An 18,077-nucleotide genomic window follows, 5' to 3' on the forward strand; every position below is an offset into this window, starting at 1 on the left:
ATTTCAGTAGCTTTAGCAAAACCAGAAAGGATAACAATTTATTTCAGAGGGAATAAATGAAAATCTGAAATACGTGTTACTACTTTTTTTTTTTTCAAGATTCAATTAAGAGTGAAAAAATATTGTTTGGAATACATCTTAACGTGTGGAAATATGAAGGACTCTTCCACAAGATATAAGTGACCTAAGAATTTATATTGTGACACAGATGGAGTTACAAAATGTTTAATATTGAAGAATTTCAGAATGTAGGCAGCTATACGTTGCTGCTTTCTTTGGAGGATGATATTTTGTCTTGATACAAATTTTATTCACAAATCTTCAGTAATAAAGTAAGAATGCCTAATATATTAAGACAGAATGGTTTTGTTGATTTGGTTCATGAACAGTTCTAGAATACAAGAGAGAATTAGATGTTAGTGTTAGCCTTTGATAAATATATTGCACAGTTGTAAGTTAGGTGCATTTGAAATTAATACACTTTTAAATGACTGACACCTTTTTTTCTTGGTGTTGATATGACAAAAAAAGGATGTCATAGAACTCTTTTTTATTTGATTTCTGCCCATTGAACTGAGTTGTGAGCATACTCTGACAAACTACATTCTTTTATCGAATTCCTTAGGTAGGTATGCAGAGCAATGTCTTAGTTCATTATACATCTTGTGGTACTCTGTCTTCTCTTGGGATTAAATGTGTCATTTGTGATCATTTCCTTCTTATCACAAAAACTGCTGCAGCTGAGACATTTTTGAACCTTTTGTGTTTTAGTGGTGTCAGATATGACTTATCTGATGTGATGGAAAAGCTAATGCAAATTTGTTCACTGAACTCTGACAATTTTCATTACATCTCAAAAAAAAAAACAAACCAACCTGGCAGAAGTAAATACCACAATGTGTGATTTTAGTAGACTTCATAACTTTTTTGTGGGAGTGGGCATTCCATTTAACCTGGGAATGCCCTCTCAACTTCAAATCTGTTACATATTCATTGTAAACAGTGTCTGATATGGTGGGAGTAACCACTGGAGCCTGTATTGTCTCCAAGTTTTGAAATGTTATAAATTATGTTACTCATTCAGTATTTTCTGTTTCAATATGCAGTCCTATATGTTCAGTCCTGTGTGTTCTCTGTGAATTCAAATATGGAAAGAAAAGATGGGTCTACATGGTTAACAAATGTAAATACCTTTCGTTTTTCTACATTCTCAAGACAGGGTAAAATCCATTTTAATAGTGATTCAAGACTGGATTTATAGTGATTTATACTGAATTTATTTAAATTCCTTAATTCTCCTGTGTTTATTACGTACATATTTTTCCTTGGCTTTGGAGTTCCTGTTTGCTCCAGATGTTTTGTGCTGAGTAAAAATTAAGAGCTATATTTGGTGTTCTGGTGTCTTTCATGTAATTTGTTCATCATGATAGGATAGCAAGGACAGGAGTAGAAATAGTCAGGTCTTGAGTATCTAACATACCACGTGCATGCATATCAGAATACAATAGTGACTTCAACAAGAAAAAAATTGGTTTTGATTGTCTATTAAATCTGCCTCCAAATGGATGTTTTACAGGCCTCATTGATGGTTATGCAGATGAGAAAGCGTTTCTGGAAAAACAACTCCAGGAAAAAATAGATGTAATTGATCATCTAGAGCAAGAGCTGCTGTGTACAGGTAACAAATTGCAGGAGTTAGAGGCTGAACAGCAGCAGGTCCAGGAAGAAAAGGAATTACTCTCCAGACAGAAGGACGCCATGAGAGCAGAGGCGGGGCCAGTAGAGCAGCGTATGTATTCATCACAATCTTTCTATGAGATTTGCTTATACTTCCAAAAAAACAATAGTAGTCTTGGCAAAGGCTTCTCCCCATTGCCTTTGTGGCCATTAATAAAAATGTGATAGGGTCAATTGTGATATTTTCACACATGTTAGCATGATAATTTTTTCTTGATTTTTAAACAAGAAATGACTGCATTTTTAAAAATGTTGAGAAATTACGTTGTTCTTTAAGCCAGAAAAGGCTTTATCTCCAAAAATCTGCTTTTATTTAGATTACCACTGGAGATGGAATAGGAACAATGGATAAAAATACTGTCTAAATATTTTCCAGACATAAAAGACAGACTAGGAAGCATACCTACCAGAACATGGTTGCACTACATGTGACAGCTGTATTTATTTTAGTCACAGAAGATAAATTTTTCTAATAAATTCCTCTTTCAGGGAAGAATAGCACAACAGTTGCATGATAAGGCAAGCCTTTTATCTACCAGTAATGAAAACTTTCAGCCCTGATCGTGAAAATTTCAGATATATATCCTGTCAATGTAATCTAACTAACTGCTTACTCAAAAAAAGCATTTACCTTCATAAAGCAAAAGTGTCTTTTAATTCTTCCTTAAACTAATAACTGAAATTAATATTTCATGTTTGAGAGGGGAAGATAATTACAACACTAGTGTTGTAAGAAGTAACTGATCTTTCAAGGATTGCAGCTTACACTGTAAATAGCAGGATTAAGTAATCATTTTGTCTAATTTCTAGAGGTTTATTCCAGTATATAATATTACCATTTTTATAGATTGCACATCTTGTGTATTTGCAATTTCCTGCAATTGTCTGTAACAATGGAATTTTAAGAACAACCTGCTGCTTCCTACTCTGTAATAAAGAAGATCCTTGTCTATGATTCCACTTTAGTTATTGTTGTAAGGTTTAGGCTTCTAAATATATTAAAGTTATTTTCATGTTTAAGAGCTGTAGGGATAAACAATTCTATAAATATGTGTAGGTACTTATGCATACCAGAATAACTTGTCACATTCCCTAAGTTATCTCAACAACTTTGTCATTAAATGCCACATCTATCTTTGGCTTCATTTTCTCTTACATTGTTGCACCACAAGAAAACTATAGCTGGCATGTGAATTACTTTGCTTCTTTTTTTTTTGTTTTCTCTCTCTCTATTCTCCTAGGCCTAGTAGATGCTGCAATCGATGCAGCTTCCCAAGCAGGTGTGTTTGTATGTTGCATGGCCAATCTGTAACTGGGTGGAAGACTTACACGTACTGACATTGTTAATCAGGATTATTGGGCTTTTGGCTTACTGACGTTACTTGTAATTCTTACTGGCCTGCAGCTTTGATGTTGTATTTCATACTCAGTTCTACATTTTGCTAACAACATTTCTTATAATTTCTAAACATAATAAGCAAATTCATCAATAACCATCATCTTATTCACCTAAGAATTACAGTTACTTAGATGGTATTTGAGAGATATTTTTGTAGTCTTTTATTTCTTTTTATTTCCAAATACAGCTGAGTCATTCACTGTGCTAATTAAACATCTTATTATGTTGGTATATAATGGTTACCTAGAAATGAGAATTGATTAAATACGATGTAAGATGATGGTGCCTGAAGGATCTTTCTTCTCTAGTGAAAGTAAATTTTATTGTTTCTGTCTAAATATCAATCCTGATTTTAAGATTTTCCAAAAGTAAGTGCACTTTGCCGTTTGGGTTTTACCTCAAGGGGTTTGTATGGTTATTTAATAGGCACTTCAGTGGGCTGTGGCTTAAGAGTCTTAGAGTGGTTTGGGGCTTTCCTATATATGTGCTTGCTGGCTTTTTCATGATGACTCAAAATTGGGCATTCATGCAGTCACTGATTTTGCAAGCTCCAGTTGCAGGTCAGTAATTTTCCTCTCTGTCTGCCCGGCAACCTCGCTAAGTCTTTCAGTATTTCCCTCAAATTATTTATATGTATCACATTAAATAATGAAATCTGGGAGTGGATTGATTTTACTGGCAGTGGGGATGAGAAGAGGGTTGGGTTTTCTGTGCATCACTGTTAACTCCTGTGCTGACTCCAGCTGTGGTTTGACCCCATACATTTTCTTTTCTTTCTAATTGTACAAAGGCCTTTTAATTGATATGAAACTTAAACAGGGGAATGCTCTTGTATGACTTCAGTAACAGTCCTTTGAAGACTACCTAAAGGATAGTAATTTTAATACGAATTTGCTTCAGTCAGTATCATGATTATCTCTCAGAAGAAAATATATTTTCAAAAAAAGAAAAATAGTAAAAACCCAAGCCAGTTCACATCCTTCTGCAGATTACAGCATGGATACCTTGGGGAGTGGTTTTGCTTCATAACATTGCTTACTATTCGTATTTAAAAGTAGTGATGCTTTTATTATACTCAGAATTACTGGAGGAAACAGAAAAGCTAATGAAGGAAAAAATTGAAGTACAACGTCAAGCTGAAAAAGAGTATGATGACCTTCAGAAGCAAGTTAAAGTCTTGGAAATAGATTTGGAAGAACAAGTCAGTCGATTCATAGAGCTAGAACAAGAGAAAAACGCAGAACTAATGGACTTAAGACAGCAAAACCAGGCCTTGGAGAAGCAACTGGAGAAAACAAGAAAATTTCTAGATGTAAGTATGGTAAAAGGCAGCTATCATGAAGATGGGAGTGGTAGCACTGCTACTGAAGTTTGGTTCAGGGAGAAATGCTTGTTTTTTTCAGATTTTGAGCAAACTTAGGTAGATGATAGCAAACATTGGCCATGTTGTAGGTTCCAGCCCAAGAATTTAATAAAATTTTAAAAGTTAAAAATTAATTGGAAGTGCTTGCTTAGGACAGCTCTGTATTTCAAGCAATTTATTGTTCTTCTTTTCTGATGGCTTTTCATAATATTTACCTAGAGTTAATTTATATTTTTAATTTCTATTTATTAAAGACAAACAGTAGAGAGGAAATCATAAAATATTTGCTTACTGTCATTTGTGTGGTGTACCTGGAACAGAAGAAACAAACCTGCCATTTTTGTGAAATTTTACTTGACGTGTCTCTGCTGTGCTGATTTTTTGATAAAAAATATGAAATTTATTGCCCCAAATGATGAAGATGTTAATGGTATCTGCAATAGGTTCTGCTATCTTATAAATACTGATATTACTGCTACCAGCCCCGCATTAATGCAAGTTAGAAGTGATGACACTCAATTTGGATAGTTTTTAAATCAAGTGGAGGATCCACATAATTTCTTAACTTTCAGGAGCAAGCAATTGACCGAGAGCATGAGAGAGATGTATTCCAGCAAGAGATACAGAAGCTGGAACAACAGCTTAAGATTCCTCAAAGGAGTCAGCCTGTCAATGAGCATCAAACCAGAGAGGTAACGCATTTTGTTATTTGTACTCAATGAATATAAATGACAAATTGACAGCAGTTAAGATACAATAATGAAGCTATTTTATGGTGTACCTAATCTGCATCCATTTGCAAGCCAGAAAAGTAAATGCCCTGAGATCGAAGGTGTTGCAGGAAACTGGTGGAACTGTGTTTTGGGAATTTTTTTTAGGCTGTTTGGTGTTAATAGCAGATGTACAGAAACTTCTTGACTTTCAATAAGGCTCTCTCCTGTAACTTAGAAAATCCATTGTTCTCAAAAGTTTGTGGAAACATTCAAGACTATTATAGCAATTTTATATGTTCTTATGGTTTTTTTTGACATCCTGTACTAGCACAGGTACACACTGAGGGAATTGAATTACTGAGGATTAACACCTGAGATGTTGTAGCGCTCTGTGTGTACACCTGAACCTCTCCACTGAAAGTCTGTTGGCACTGAAACAAATGTAGTGACTGTAGAACAGCAGTTCAAGGGAATCACAGAAAACTCTTTAGACTCAGCAAAATCAAGTGGCAGCAGTGGAAATGCTATCTATTATAATGCCTTTGCAGACTTTGTTTGATGAACTGTTACTCAATTAAATTACATTTTATTTTTTGTGGGTTTTCTTATGTCCTGCTTTTTGATTAAGGCTGATACTTTTGCATTATTTTCTTGCTTGATATTCAGCAATAAAATGCCCTCTTTTACGTTAGACTGTCATTTTCAAATCAAAGGTCTTACTGGAGTAGTTAATTTGTTGTCATTCAATTCTTAAATATTAGCAATATTTCATATTCTGTATTATTATGAAATAGTGGAAGGTGTCCCTGCCTGTGGCAGGTGTGTTGGAACTAGGTGACCTTTAAGGTCCCTTCCAACCGAAACCATTTTAAGATTCTAGGCTATAGTTTAGGACCACAGACATTAACAGGACGTAAATTGCTATATGTGAGATGAGCGAGTCAAAGTACTTTTCTGTTTGGAATTTGCAAAACTGTGTTTCATTTGGTTTCTAAATATATTTTAGTACAAAGGTTTGTGTGAAATGTGACAGTGTTCAGTCAGTACTATGGGATATGGTTGTCATCAGCCTCTGTGAAGAATGAATCATCTGGAATTAGCTGGGTACACGTTAAACAAAACATACAGAGCAATTCTACATCTGTTTTCTTCTGTTGCCAAGAATGTGCACATTCCTCTGCTGCTGACATTTTACACAGATGGAGGTGGCTCTAGCACAATTAATTTTCCTGATTCCAGGATGTTCATTTACAGTACATTTTGTTACATGTCTGTTTATTAGTTTTGGCATGGATAGCATATCCATGGAATTCCTGGTTAAAATTCTCACATTAAAAAATTCTCCCAAGAAGAGTTCAAATTTGGTAGCATAATAAAAATTGTCCTATTTTTTCATAATCTATATATAAAAATCATCCTGATTTATATGTCCATGTACACATATGTGTACACTCTTAAGGTGGCAGATATGCTACAATGGAAATTGAAAGCATGTTATAAACACATGCTTTAACTGTGATTAAAATTTTGAGATTTGTACTTGATGTCTTTAAATTAAATTTTTTTAGTAGGCAGAAAGACAGTAAGATAATGTCTGCAAGCACCACAGATGTAGGAGCTGGTTTAGATATAGGTGATCTTAAATGTGATATGCTAGAAATTATAGATGGGATTTTCAATAATGTATTAGACTTACATTTATCTTACCAAATGCAGTACATATTCTTACTATATAGTGTATTTTGATGTCACAGTGTTCCTTGAAATATTTTGTAAATATACATATTTTCATTATTTATCATGCTTTTGGGAGAGCTGTTCTATTTTTCATAGTTGCATATTTCTTCTGCTTTGAGGGAGCGCCATGACCATTTGTTTCTTCCTGTTGTTTCAGCTTTGTCAACTTATTCCAGGGAGGGTTGTCATAGAGTCTGCTCCAGACTTGATTTTTATTTTTCCATTTCTCAGGACTTTTCTGAGGTCACTTCAGACTGTGATGTTACTCATGGGTGGATAACGTCAATAATACCATCCTGCCAGCTTTATGTTCTGGTCCTCTTCTCTCCTATCTCTTGAAATGCTTTGAGTCTTCTACCTTTTGGCTACATCGTAACTTCCTAATTGTAAATACTGAAATCAGTTTCTTGAGTGGGGCAAAGATTACTTTCCCTCTCTCTTGCTCAGTAACTCAGGTCTTATCTCTGTACATCATACTATGGATTTGTTATCATCTTTCTTATCTGTAATTTCAATTAATAATTTCTGAAATACAACTAGAAATGGATAGATATTACTATCTCTGCTACTTTAATTAATCTTTTAATATGTTGCTTCTGAGATACATACATCTGACCTACTGAGATTCAGAATGTTTGGTTTGGATGTTTAATCCCCCCTAGAAAGTGAATTTATTACATCCATGACATCTGTTTGGTCCCATTTAAGGGACATAGCAAGAAAACAAAGCTTCCTGTCTTTTGTGATTTAAGTGTAGCTATTCTCTTCAATGTTAAAGATCCAGTGACTTTTAGGCTATTCCTGTATGTCACTAATCAGCTCCTTCTTTTGAATAATTTTGTCACAGATTTTTAGAACTATGATTTTCCTCTGAGGCAAATAGCTTCTTGACCATAGCGTCAAGACATTCCATCCACAGGTGTTAAAGGCATCATTTTAGTGGGCTGCATAGGGATGTTGTGCTGGTTGCTTTTAACTGACTACAGAGTCTGAAGGCTTCAGAAGGACAAGATCAGATCTAGAGAGTAGGCGATGTGGCACAGAACATTCCACTTCTTAAATAATGCTGTTTGTATTTGTTGGATGTAGTACTACAGTATTCTAACTGTATGTTCTGTTTCACCTAAAGAGTAGGAGTTTCGTTATGAGAGAAAAAGAGGAACATTTTCTTTGTGTCAGAAATGCATGGTGTTGCTATTGCTAGCCAACCCTTCCAGTGCAATACAATATAATAATCTTGCTATCTTGTCATCAGGTTGAACAGTTAACAAATCATCTCAAAGAAAAAACTGACAAGTGCAGTGAACTTTTGCTCTCTAAGGAGCAGCTTCAGAGAGATATACAAGAAAGAAATGAAGAAATTGAGAAGCTAGAATGCAGGATAAGAGAACTGGAACAAGCCTTAATCATCAGTGCAGACCACTTGCAAAAGGTATTGCTTGGTTGAAATTTATCAAGGATTTGCTGCTTTCTTATTTTCTTGAGCCCAAAATAGTGTATTTTTTTTAATTTGATAACTATTAGTATTATTTATATTTATAGGTGGAAGAAAGGAAACAGTTTGGCACCATCATAGTAAAGGGAGAGTTACCTCTTGAAGTACAACTGCAAGCTGAACGAGAAGCTGTGGACAGAAAGGAAAAGGAGGTAAAAGGCTGTGAAAATTTCCACTTAGATTTTAGTTTCTCAATTTTTGCTTTTGGTTGAGCTTAGTGAACTATACAGATTGATTTTTTACAGTTAGAGAGACAGAAGTCCAAATCCCTTTGAAATTCTCTCATGATCTATGATATTTGTTGTTCTGTATTAATATTTATGACGTGCAAGAGTGTTTCTGAAATAAAAATTCAGCCCAATTAAGGAAAACTGATTGTTTTGGTGGTGTTTAAAATTCCATTCAGTTTAAGGACTCAGAATGTCACCAAGTACCCATTCTTTTGTTTGTGCATAGCCAACCAGTTTACTGTAGACACTGTATTTGAAATTTGTAGCATTTAATTTTTGGTATGGCTTCCTACTCCTTTTCCTGCTCCTTTTGTTGGAAACATAGGTCACAAACCTTGAGGAACAATTGGAGCAGTTTCGAGAGGAGCTAGAAAATAAAAATGAAGAAGTTCAGCAATTGCACATGCAGCTAGAAATTCAGCAAAAGGAGTCCACTACACACTTGCAGGAACTTGAACAAGAGAACAAATTATTTAAGGTAACTCTGCAACAGATAAGCCTAAAGATTTAGTCTCCTTCCTCCACAGAAGTAAATTCTTTGAAAATGCCAAGACATCAAATTCTTTCTCAAACATTCCACCATTCAACTTGCCAAAATATTAAAAAGCTCATATGATTACTTCCATGAAATTTGTATATTTTAATTCCCACACTTGAAATACTCATACAAGAATATGCAGAAAATGCTATGTATGACTGTAACATGTTTTTGGGGGGTTTTTGGGCAGGATGAAATGGAAATACTAGGACTAGCTATCCAGAAGTCTGAAGATGCTGCCATAAAGGACCATCACTTAGTGGCTGGGAGGCTCGCTCACATCATGCAAGAAAAGGATCAGGAAATACATCATCTTCATGAACAAATAGCAAAACTGCAACAGCAACTTGAAGTCACAACTGACAACAAGGTACATACTTCTGAAATCCTTGTCAGAGTCCTACTTTGTGCTGCTAGTTTGAAGGAAAAAAAAGCTCTCTGTCCCCACCAGTTGCATTATCTTCTATTGCTGCCTTAATTTAAAAATGCAAATGCTTCAGTTTCAAGCAATGCTTCAAACCTAATCTCTTTTTCCCTTTTAGTCTCATTTATGACAGCTGCTTTTTGCTGGCTTTTCTTTTTAATTATTCTCTTTTACTTCTGCTTGAGTTTTTGTCTTAAATTCTTCTTCATTCCTTAGTCTTCTGATACTTCTGAATATTTTATAGTATTTAGGTAGCTGAATTCAATCTCAACATTGATTTTATCATCTTCCCTCACATGACTTACATTCGGTGTTGCACTCCAGTGACATCTGCTGGATCATGTTAGACTTTAATGCATTTTTAGCAGGTGAACTTCTGAGCTCCATGAGCTTGTGTGAATGCTTTGTTCTCATACCAGTGTTGGCAACATCTTTTATCCAATTTCAAGCATGGAGGTGCTCACAAAATGCTGTGTTTTATTAGAAGTAGAGAGAAAGAAAGAAAGAAGCAGATTTATCTTTTATTTAGTGAGCTTTAACACCTGTAGCTTTCTGTTATTTTTCAATTATGTGGTTTTTTGATTATCAGCTTCATCTTCTTTTGGCTTACTTTAATTTTATACAGATAAAACACATTGATTTTTTCAGTGGCTGAATTTTGCATTCTTACCATTTTAAATGTTGTTTATTTGTCATAAGCTTTCATTCAAAAGCAAGTTAAGAACAGGATTTCTGTTATCCCTTGGTAGCTGACTGAGCATTTAGGCTAACATTCTACTATGACATATAGAATCCACTAAAATAGGGCTCTGACTAAGCTGGATAATTTCACTAAGTCTTTAGTTCAAAATTCAGTTATAGTGAAACTCAGTGACTAATAATGAAAATTCAAATTGGATTTAGGAAACTGGATTTAGGAAATATACTTCAAGAATCCAGAAGAGTTCTGCTCTATACAATGACCCCAGTAATAGAGTTATAGTTCTTGCCTTGAGAAAAATACCTAGCATTCAGATATAATTCATTTTGATTAATTGGTTCTTCTTCTGTTATATGAAGCTTAATTTTCTTAATTTCATCATCTGACTTGGTTTTATTTTCCAGGACATTAAATAATTACTCTGCTTGGTTATTGAGAGCATTATTAAATATTAATAGATTATTCTTAGGTTAATCCCTTTTCTAAGTCCCTTAGACATCTTCATCCCACTAAGTGCTTTTCTTTTAATTACTGTATCTGCATTCTGTGGGCCTTTATTCCATGATGTAATCAAGAACAGAAACTGTTATGCTGAGTTGATGGCAGTCACCAGGATCACTGTGCCTGTGGCACTGGGGCTGAAACTATATGATCTTTAAGGTCCCTTCCAACCCAAGCCATTTTATGATTTTATGACTCATTCAGATTTTATTTAGTGTTTCTGAGCTTACTCCTGTCTGTGGATTTTAAAAATTAAGTTCTTGGTTGGCAAACCAGCCTTTCTAATTTATATGGTCACGTTTATTTTTGTACATATTGTACTTATTACAAAGTCATCTTATTATTCTACTTAACTAACTAAGCATAGTGAAGTGTTAAGTCATAAAGGAAAAAACGTGGCTATTTGAGTAATGAATTTTGTCATCTTTCATCTTTTCTGCATGTTTTTTTTCATATTTGAAAATACTCTTAATAGAGTTCTTACCTATTTCAGATACCATAACTGATTTTATTTTATTATATGTTTTTTGGATTATTTTCTATGTATCTTCTTCTGCATTTCTGAAGCACTGTTCACTTCAGATCTCCAAACATTCACTAAAAAAAAAAAAAATCCATTTTGTTTCTTAGCCTTACTACTTGCAATCTTCTCTGCCTTTATTTTGTCTTCATAAAGATAATTTTTTTTGTCACTTTTACACTCAAGTGAAATTTGCTTCCACTGCAATTTAACAAGAAGGTTGTTAAACAAATTTTTATTCCTTTTGCTGAAACTTTTTATTTATTGAATTTAGCGTTTGTCAACACCAGTCATTCCATTTTTTGTTTCTACTCATTTATTAGAAGCCAATATAAGATGTCTTGTCTTTTCTGCATCATATGGTCATCACCTTCATATTTGATCAATTACATAATTTTATAAATTTCTTGGAATTTTGATCCCTTTACACAGCGTTTAATTTCAAGTGTCTTTAGAAGTAATCTAAATAATCTAAATCTACTTTGTAATAGGAAAGTATTATTCTTACTCTCTGTGTGTTTTCATGAGTCTCTGATTCTTGTTTGGATAGTCATATACATTATCAAATAAATACTTCTATAACTTTGTCTCTTTTTACTTTGATTTAAACTATGGCACAAAGAAATGATTGTGCTCTGGATCTGTGTGTACTATTTACCCTGTGTGTTTGTGTGCCCATCTGCATACATGTGTGCATGCACACATAAACACACAGACACATATTTAGGATTGTGACAGAAAATGTCACAGTCAACTGATAGGTGTTTTCTATGGTCTCAGATTAAAAAGCACATTATATTGGTGTTTTTCAACACAATTAGTAAAAGGTCTGTTTGTATATAAAATACATATTCATCTAAATTGGGTGTGTCTTATATAAGCAAGTATAATGAACACTTAAAATTCAGTGTTCCCTTGCCTTGTGAATGTTACAAATGCTTTCACTTCATCTGATGCTTTAATACCTATTTTTCAGTTCTTTAAGGTCATGGGCTACTTTCTCAGTCCTGTTTGAAGATGTCTCAATTCTCATTAAAGCTAAAGAGACATCACGTTAAGAAATTCATTGAGAATTTTCTTTTATGAGATCTTTCAAAGTTTGATTAAACTGTTTCTGTGAAGCCCAGGACAAACATGATCTGAGTGTTTTTGTGTTTCTGACTGTGTTTGGCTTTTCTTCCCCAGGTTATTGAAGAGCAAAATGAGCATATACGGGAGCTTGAAGCCCAGGTAGAATGTCTGAAAAGTGATCAAGAACGTCTGAAGAAAAAAAATGATGAGGAAGTAGAGCAGTTGAATGATGTAATCGATAAGCTTCAGCAGGAGCTGGCAATTATTGGACAAAAGATACCAACAGATGTTGCTGGTTTTCAGGAAGATGCTGACAGTCCAAAACACATACTTGAAGCAGTTCTGGCAGAAAAGGAAGCTTTGGAAAAGCAAGTAGAAAACATAAATGCAGAGTCATCTCAAACAAAGAATGAGCTGGAGGAAACAAAGTTAAAAATTAGCCAGTTAAAGCAAGAAATAAATACATTAAAAAAAGAGCATGCAAGAATAACAGAGAAATGTAAGTGTGCACTGGTCCAAGGTGATAAGTCAAAACCAGAAGACAGGAGCAATGGAAAAACTGAACAAATGGAAGGAAACTTATGTCAGGAGATAGACTTGTCAGATCAGTCCCAGCTTAGGACTTCAGATGAGAATGCAAGAGTCACCATTAGCAAGATGGAGATACAACTGCAGCAACTTCAGGCATGCATTAAGCAAAAAGATTCAGAACTGTGCCAGTGCTACAATGAAATAAAAGACACAAAAGAGCAAAGCAAGGCTGAAAAAGAAACACTTGAAAAGAGGATATTAGAGCTGGAAAAGTCACTAATGGAGAAAGTTGCTGCTGCTCTTGTGAGTCAGGTTCAGCTAAATGCAGTTCAAGAGCAGAGAAGATTCATGCAGGAAATTCAAGAAGCTTCAAAATGTGTGAATGAAGCAAGCAAGAATGCCCAAACAGAGGATTCGAGTGATAGAACTGAAAATGAGATAGAATCAAAATTATCACACTTAACACAGAGGCTTAGTGAGATGGAAGACCAACTGGCGATGGTAAATCATAGCTTGGAGCTAGAAAAAGAAAATGTAAAAGTTGCACAAAAGGAATCTGCAGTTAAAGAAGAGAGGTTCTTAGAGCTTCAGCAATTGTTAGAAGAGATTAAAGAAAAACATAAAGGAGAGATTCAGAGATATATTAAGCAAGAAGAAATGCAGACATATCAGGTAGACACCATTTTCTTTTGTCTTGTTTTCACTAAAACCTGTTATTTTATGTACATACAATGAATGAAATGGTTCTTAATGAGAATAACTGTAGGCATATTCTGCTCTGTGTGGCATTTCCATTTCTATATTATTCCTACAGTTACAAAGAGAAGGATGGTATTTTAGGAGAATGCCACTATCAGTTTCCATTATGTATTAAAAACACCCTACCTTTTCATGATTGTAAGGTGGTTTTGAATTTTGGACATGAAATTTCTTATTCTTAGTTTGACATGACATAGAATGGAAAGTAGTACACTTTTACATGGCATGAAGGTAGAGACATAAAAATTAAAATGATAAAAACTGTCTAAGACAAGATTCAGAATGATAAGAGAAGTGATACCAATTTTCTATACAGGTGTTTTTGGGATGGAGGTTGTTTATTTATGTATGTTTTGATGTTGATTTGTTTTCTTGTTTTCTCATCTCAGTTGCAAAGATATTTCCCTTCAGTAGCTTTTCCGGTATTCATTTGTCCAGATTTCCATGCACTAGTGGTTTATTGCCTCTCAATTTAGAGCCATCAGTCAAAATTGACTATGTTTGATAGTCCAAAAATGGGCTTGATGTCTATGAATGTAAGAGTTTCGGAAGTCATGGAACCCAGAACTGGACAAGAAAAAGTTCTAACATCTTCCATCCAAATACAAATTTAATGAATGTCATAAATGTCTTATAAGTTAAATAATATTATCAAACCTCATTTCCTACTTTCCGTTGACCTTGCTCCCTGTGCTGTGTGGTGTATCTAATTTATGCTTGCAGTTCAGTGAACTATAAGATAGTCTTTCCTCCCATGGTCTTAGTCTTATTTTTTGAAGCTGTGTTAACCCAAATAACATACATTTGTTTTCCCCGTTGGTCTTTTCACTTTGTAAGTTGGTGTGAAAGTGATCAGTGCTGTTAAAACGTGATTCTTTACCATTTTCCATGTTTCGTGTTGCCATATAGGTAGAAGCACAGCTCATGGAAAGCCAAAAAGAAAAAGTGCTTATTACTGAACTTGAACAAGTGAAAAAAGAGGCAGCTGCTGCTAAGGAAGAACTGAACAGTTACAGAGAAAAGGCAGAAAAACTTCAGCAAGAACTAACAGTAAGAACCAGAGTGTTTCATATTGTATTTAAATCAAATAGTTGTACAGGACTTATTGTTCAAATATGCATGCTATAATTTGGGATTTTTTTATCTTTTACTGAGAATGCCACCAAGAAAAACATCCACTCAGTGCCTACTGTGAGTGGAACACAGCTGAGGCTGTAGATCAAATATTCACTCATTGCCAAAGTAATTAGTTTTACTGCAGTGCAACAGTGGATCTAGAACTGTATTTCTTAGGAGATAATATGTGCTACCATGTGTCATAACTGCTTTAAAATAGAACTAAACTGAGCTGTAATGGTTTAGAGGGTTGCTTGGATTTTAGCTGTTGTAAGTATTTGGAAGGATTGCAGTTTGAGATTCTCCATATTTACAGGTAAAAGAGGCAAGTCTGATACATCTTCAGGAAGACCTGTGCAAAGTCAAAGACAACCTGGTTCAAGCAGAGGAGAAGCTTGCAAGTTACCTGAGAAAGAACAAAGAAATGGTGAAAACTGAAAGCAAGAAGGATGCAGAAATATTGTGTGATTTGTCAGCCAGTGAGTCTACTCTAACTAGAAACAGCTCCTCATCACAAACAGACAAGACTGTGGAAATCTCACCAGTCCTTGTTAAAAATGCAGAAATCCAAATTGATTTGCAAAATGGATGCTCTTCAGAAGAGATTGCAGAGATTGTAAGAGAATTTACTGAAAAAATTGACCAAATGCAGGAACTCCACGCTGCTGAAATCATGGACATGGAGACAAGGCATATCTCTGAATCTGAAGCATTAAAGAGAGAGAAGTTTGTTGCAGTACAAGTATTGACTGAAGAATGTAATACTTTAAAGGAAGTCATAGAAACTCTACAAGCCAAAGAAGTATGTATTTTATTTTATAATTACTGAAATACTTTGGTTCAAGCTTTTGCTCTTGCTACAGAAATTCCCATTTAAATTATGTAAAGTGTGAACCACCACATGCTCAGTAAAAAACTTAAAAGTGTTCTAATGTCTCCATGGCCCTGGGAGAGTTTGTGAACCCCTTTCTCAGCATGTAAGTTTGCAAGTGTGCTCAACTATCAGGTGTTTCCTTGTGCTTCTGCCTTGAACCTGTCCTGCTCTGTGAAATGTAGGTCACCCTGTGGAATGCCATCTCTCTCATATTCATTTATGTATCATACTCTATTTATTACTTTGCAGGGAAATTGGAGCAAAGGGGTTCACATAATTTCATGCTTCTTAAAAGTTTCTCCCTTACTGAGAGTGGATGAGGGGTTAAAGACTTGATTGTTTTCTTTTCTAAATATAGAGAATCCCAGTTTCTGGATTAGCACATTCTCCACCACATCAAGCTAGAGATGGAGGTTCTAGTGGTAAGAAATTTGTTTTTACAGATTTCAAACAGCATTATAAATTAAATCTGCTTTTTTGATATTAAGTTTACCGTTAAAGAGTTTGTGTTCTGAGAAATCAAAACAACTACTGCCCAGATTGAAGCAGAAGTAAAAGGTTCTGGGCATGCCATGTCTGTTAATTTGGTAAAAAGAAAAATGTCTGGAGCAGAGATGGGTTTTAGTTGAGGCATCAGATGCTAGTTATTTTCCTTTCCATTGGAGTTTCTAAATCCTTCTTAGATATTACATTATCTCTTCATCATCTCCTGATAGCATTTAAAACTACAGCTCCCTAGCAGTGGGAGATGGTTACAGGGATTGACTTCTCCAAGTGTAATAAAATTACATAGGCTCCTTTACATAGGCAATGCTAAGCTTATTAAGAGTGGGTCATTTGGCACAAGTGTTTATGCAAGTAGTTGTTTGTCTTGTAAAACTAAATAAGGATTTTTAAGTTTGATTGTGGTTTTATTTTTTAGTTTAGTTTTACTGTTACTTCTTTGAAACTGAAAAAGAAAAACTATGAAACAGGTAGTCTCCAGGCTTAGAATGAACCCTTAGTGACATGCAACTACCTGTTAAAACAACAGATAAAAAGTACTTTTTTGATGCCTGTTCTTCAAAGCTTCACAGTAATCCAACTTTCATGTTTTTCTCTCCTTTTATTTTAGACTCCAGTTCAGACTGGAGTCAAGGAATGTATCTTGCTCAGACCCAGGGATCTGACACGATATCTGAAGGAATAGATGAAGGTGAAACTTCAACAGATTTACTTCCAAAAAAAATTAAGGTAAAATAGACTCTAGCTTTTTTTTTTTTTTAAGGAAAAAGAGTGATACTACTGAAATTTGAGATTAGTTTCTGCTTGATTATTGATAACAGAGCCATTTAGATAAGTTTTAGTATTGACTATTTTAATAGATTTTCTCACAGTGATGTGCATTTTTGCATTTTAAATTAGGCTAAATACGAGTTTTATATCTCTAGGCTTGTTCTTAGTTATGATTATGAGAAAGAAAACTAGTTATAATTTATTGCAATTTTGTTGCATTAACAATAATGTCATGATCATATATTACACAATTTTATAGATTCTATTTTTATAGCTATGTTATGAAAGCAAAGGTGTTTATCATAAACAGTAAAGGTACTATGTTTTATTTACATTTTTTTTAAAGTATTTTGTAACAAATCCCTAGCTTCAAAATAATTTCAAAAAGTGAATAGCAAAGCTCACCTGGAAGCTTCCCAGGACTGTTTTGAAATTGTCGGTTTCCATTAGTAGCTATTTTAAAAATAAAAAATTGATTTGGCAGATGTACACTGGAAAACTGTATTTGAAACTGATGAAAAATACAAGTATTTAATATATTTCTGTCTGACACATATAAAGGACTGGCTTACATTTCTGTCCTTTATATGAGGAAGCATAGTTTCCTTATGCTGATCAAACTAGAAGTACCAGTTTTCCAATACATATGAAATAAGATTGCAATTATTATTGTTGTTGTTATTATATGCTGTTATTACTGGCATTACTGATTTCTTTTTGCTTTTATTGTAGGGCTTGCTGAGAGCAGTCCATCATGAAGGCATACAGGTGCTGTCTCTCACTGAATTTCCATATAGTGAAAAAGATCTGTCACCTCATAAGCAAGAGCCAGAATCTTGGCTAGAAGAAAGAAAAGCTTTCCTAAGCACCATCTCATCTTTGAAAGATCTAATTGCAAAAATGGAAGTTCATAGAGAAGCTGAGGTATAAATAATATCGTAAGATTCTATCTGAATAAAAAATAATTTATTATAACCTTCTAAGACACATTCACTGTTCAGGTTTAAATGCTTAAATATTCTGTTACAAGGCAAAATATTTTTTAAAATATGCCATAAAACTCTGTATTGCACTTCATGGTATTACAGCTTATA

The 18,077-nt window shown here is 34.3% G+C and overlaps 1 protein-coding gene across 4 annotated transcripts in view; it reads left to right on the forward strand.

Moving 5' to 3' along the window:
* The window catches only part of AKAP9 (A-kinase anchoring protein 9), a 106,172-nt gene that overhangs the window by 72,707 nt on the left and 15,388 nt on the right, over positions 1-18,077 (forward strand). For 3 of the 4 annotated variants that reach the window (XM_053989944.1, XM_053990027.1, XM_053990117.1), the window contains 14 exons: positions 1,577-1,789; positions 2,979-3,017; positions 4,216-4,448; positions 5,072-5,191; positions 8,205-8,381; positions 8,492-8,596; positions 9,000-9,152; positions 9,403-9,582; positions 12,543-13,631; positions 14,628-14,768; positions 15,151-15,636; positions 16,067-16,130; positions 16,823-16,941; positions 17,716-17,907. In XM_053989944.1, the coding sequence (XP_053845919.1) occupies positions 1,577-1,789; positions 2,979-3,017; positions 4,216-4,448; positions 5,072-5,191; positions 8,205-8,381; positions 8,492-8,596; positions 9,000-9,152; positions 9,403-9,582; positions 12,543-13,631; positions 14,628-14,768; positions 15,151-15,636; positions 16,067-16,130; positions 16,823-16,941; positions 17,716-17,907 (3,311 nt within the window). The remainder of the gene's footprint in view (positions 1-1,576; positions 1,790-2,978; positions 3,018-4,215; positions 4,449-5,071; positions 5,192-8,204; positions 8,382-8,491; positions 8,597-8,999; positions 9,153-9,402; positions 9,583-12,542; positions 13,632-14,627; positions 14,769-15,150; positions 15,637-16,066; positions 16,131-16,822; positions 16,942-17,715; positions 17,908-18,077) is intronic. The other variant, XM_053990198.1, reaches the window with a different exon arrangement.

The sequence above is a fragment of the Vidua macroura genome, chromosome 1 (assembly GCF_024509145.1).
Source record: "Vidua macroura isolate BioBank_ID:100142 chromosome 1, ASM2450914v1, whole genome shotgun sequence".
Classification (NCBI taxonomy): Eukaryota; Metazoa; Chordata; class Aves; order Passeriformes; family Viduidae; genus Vidua; species Vidua macroura.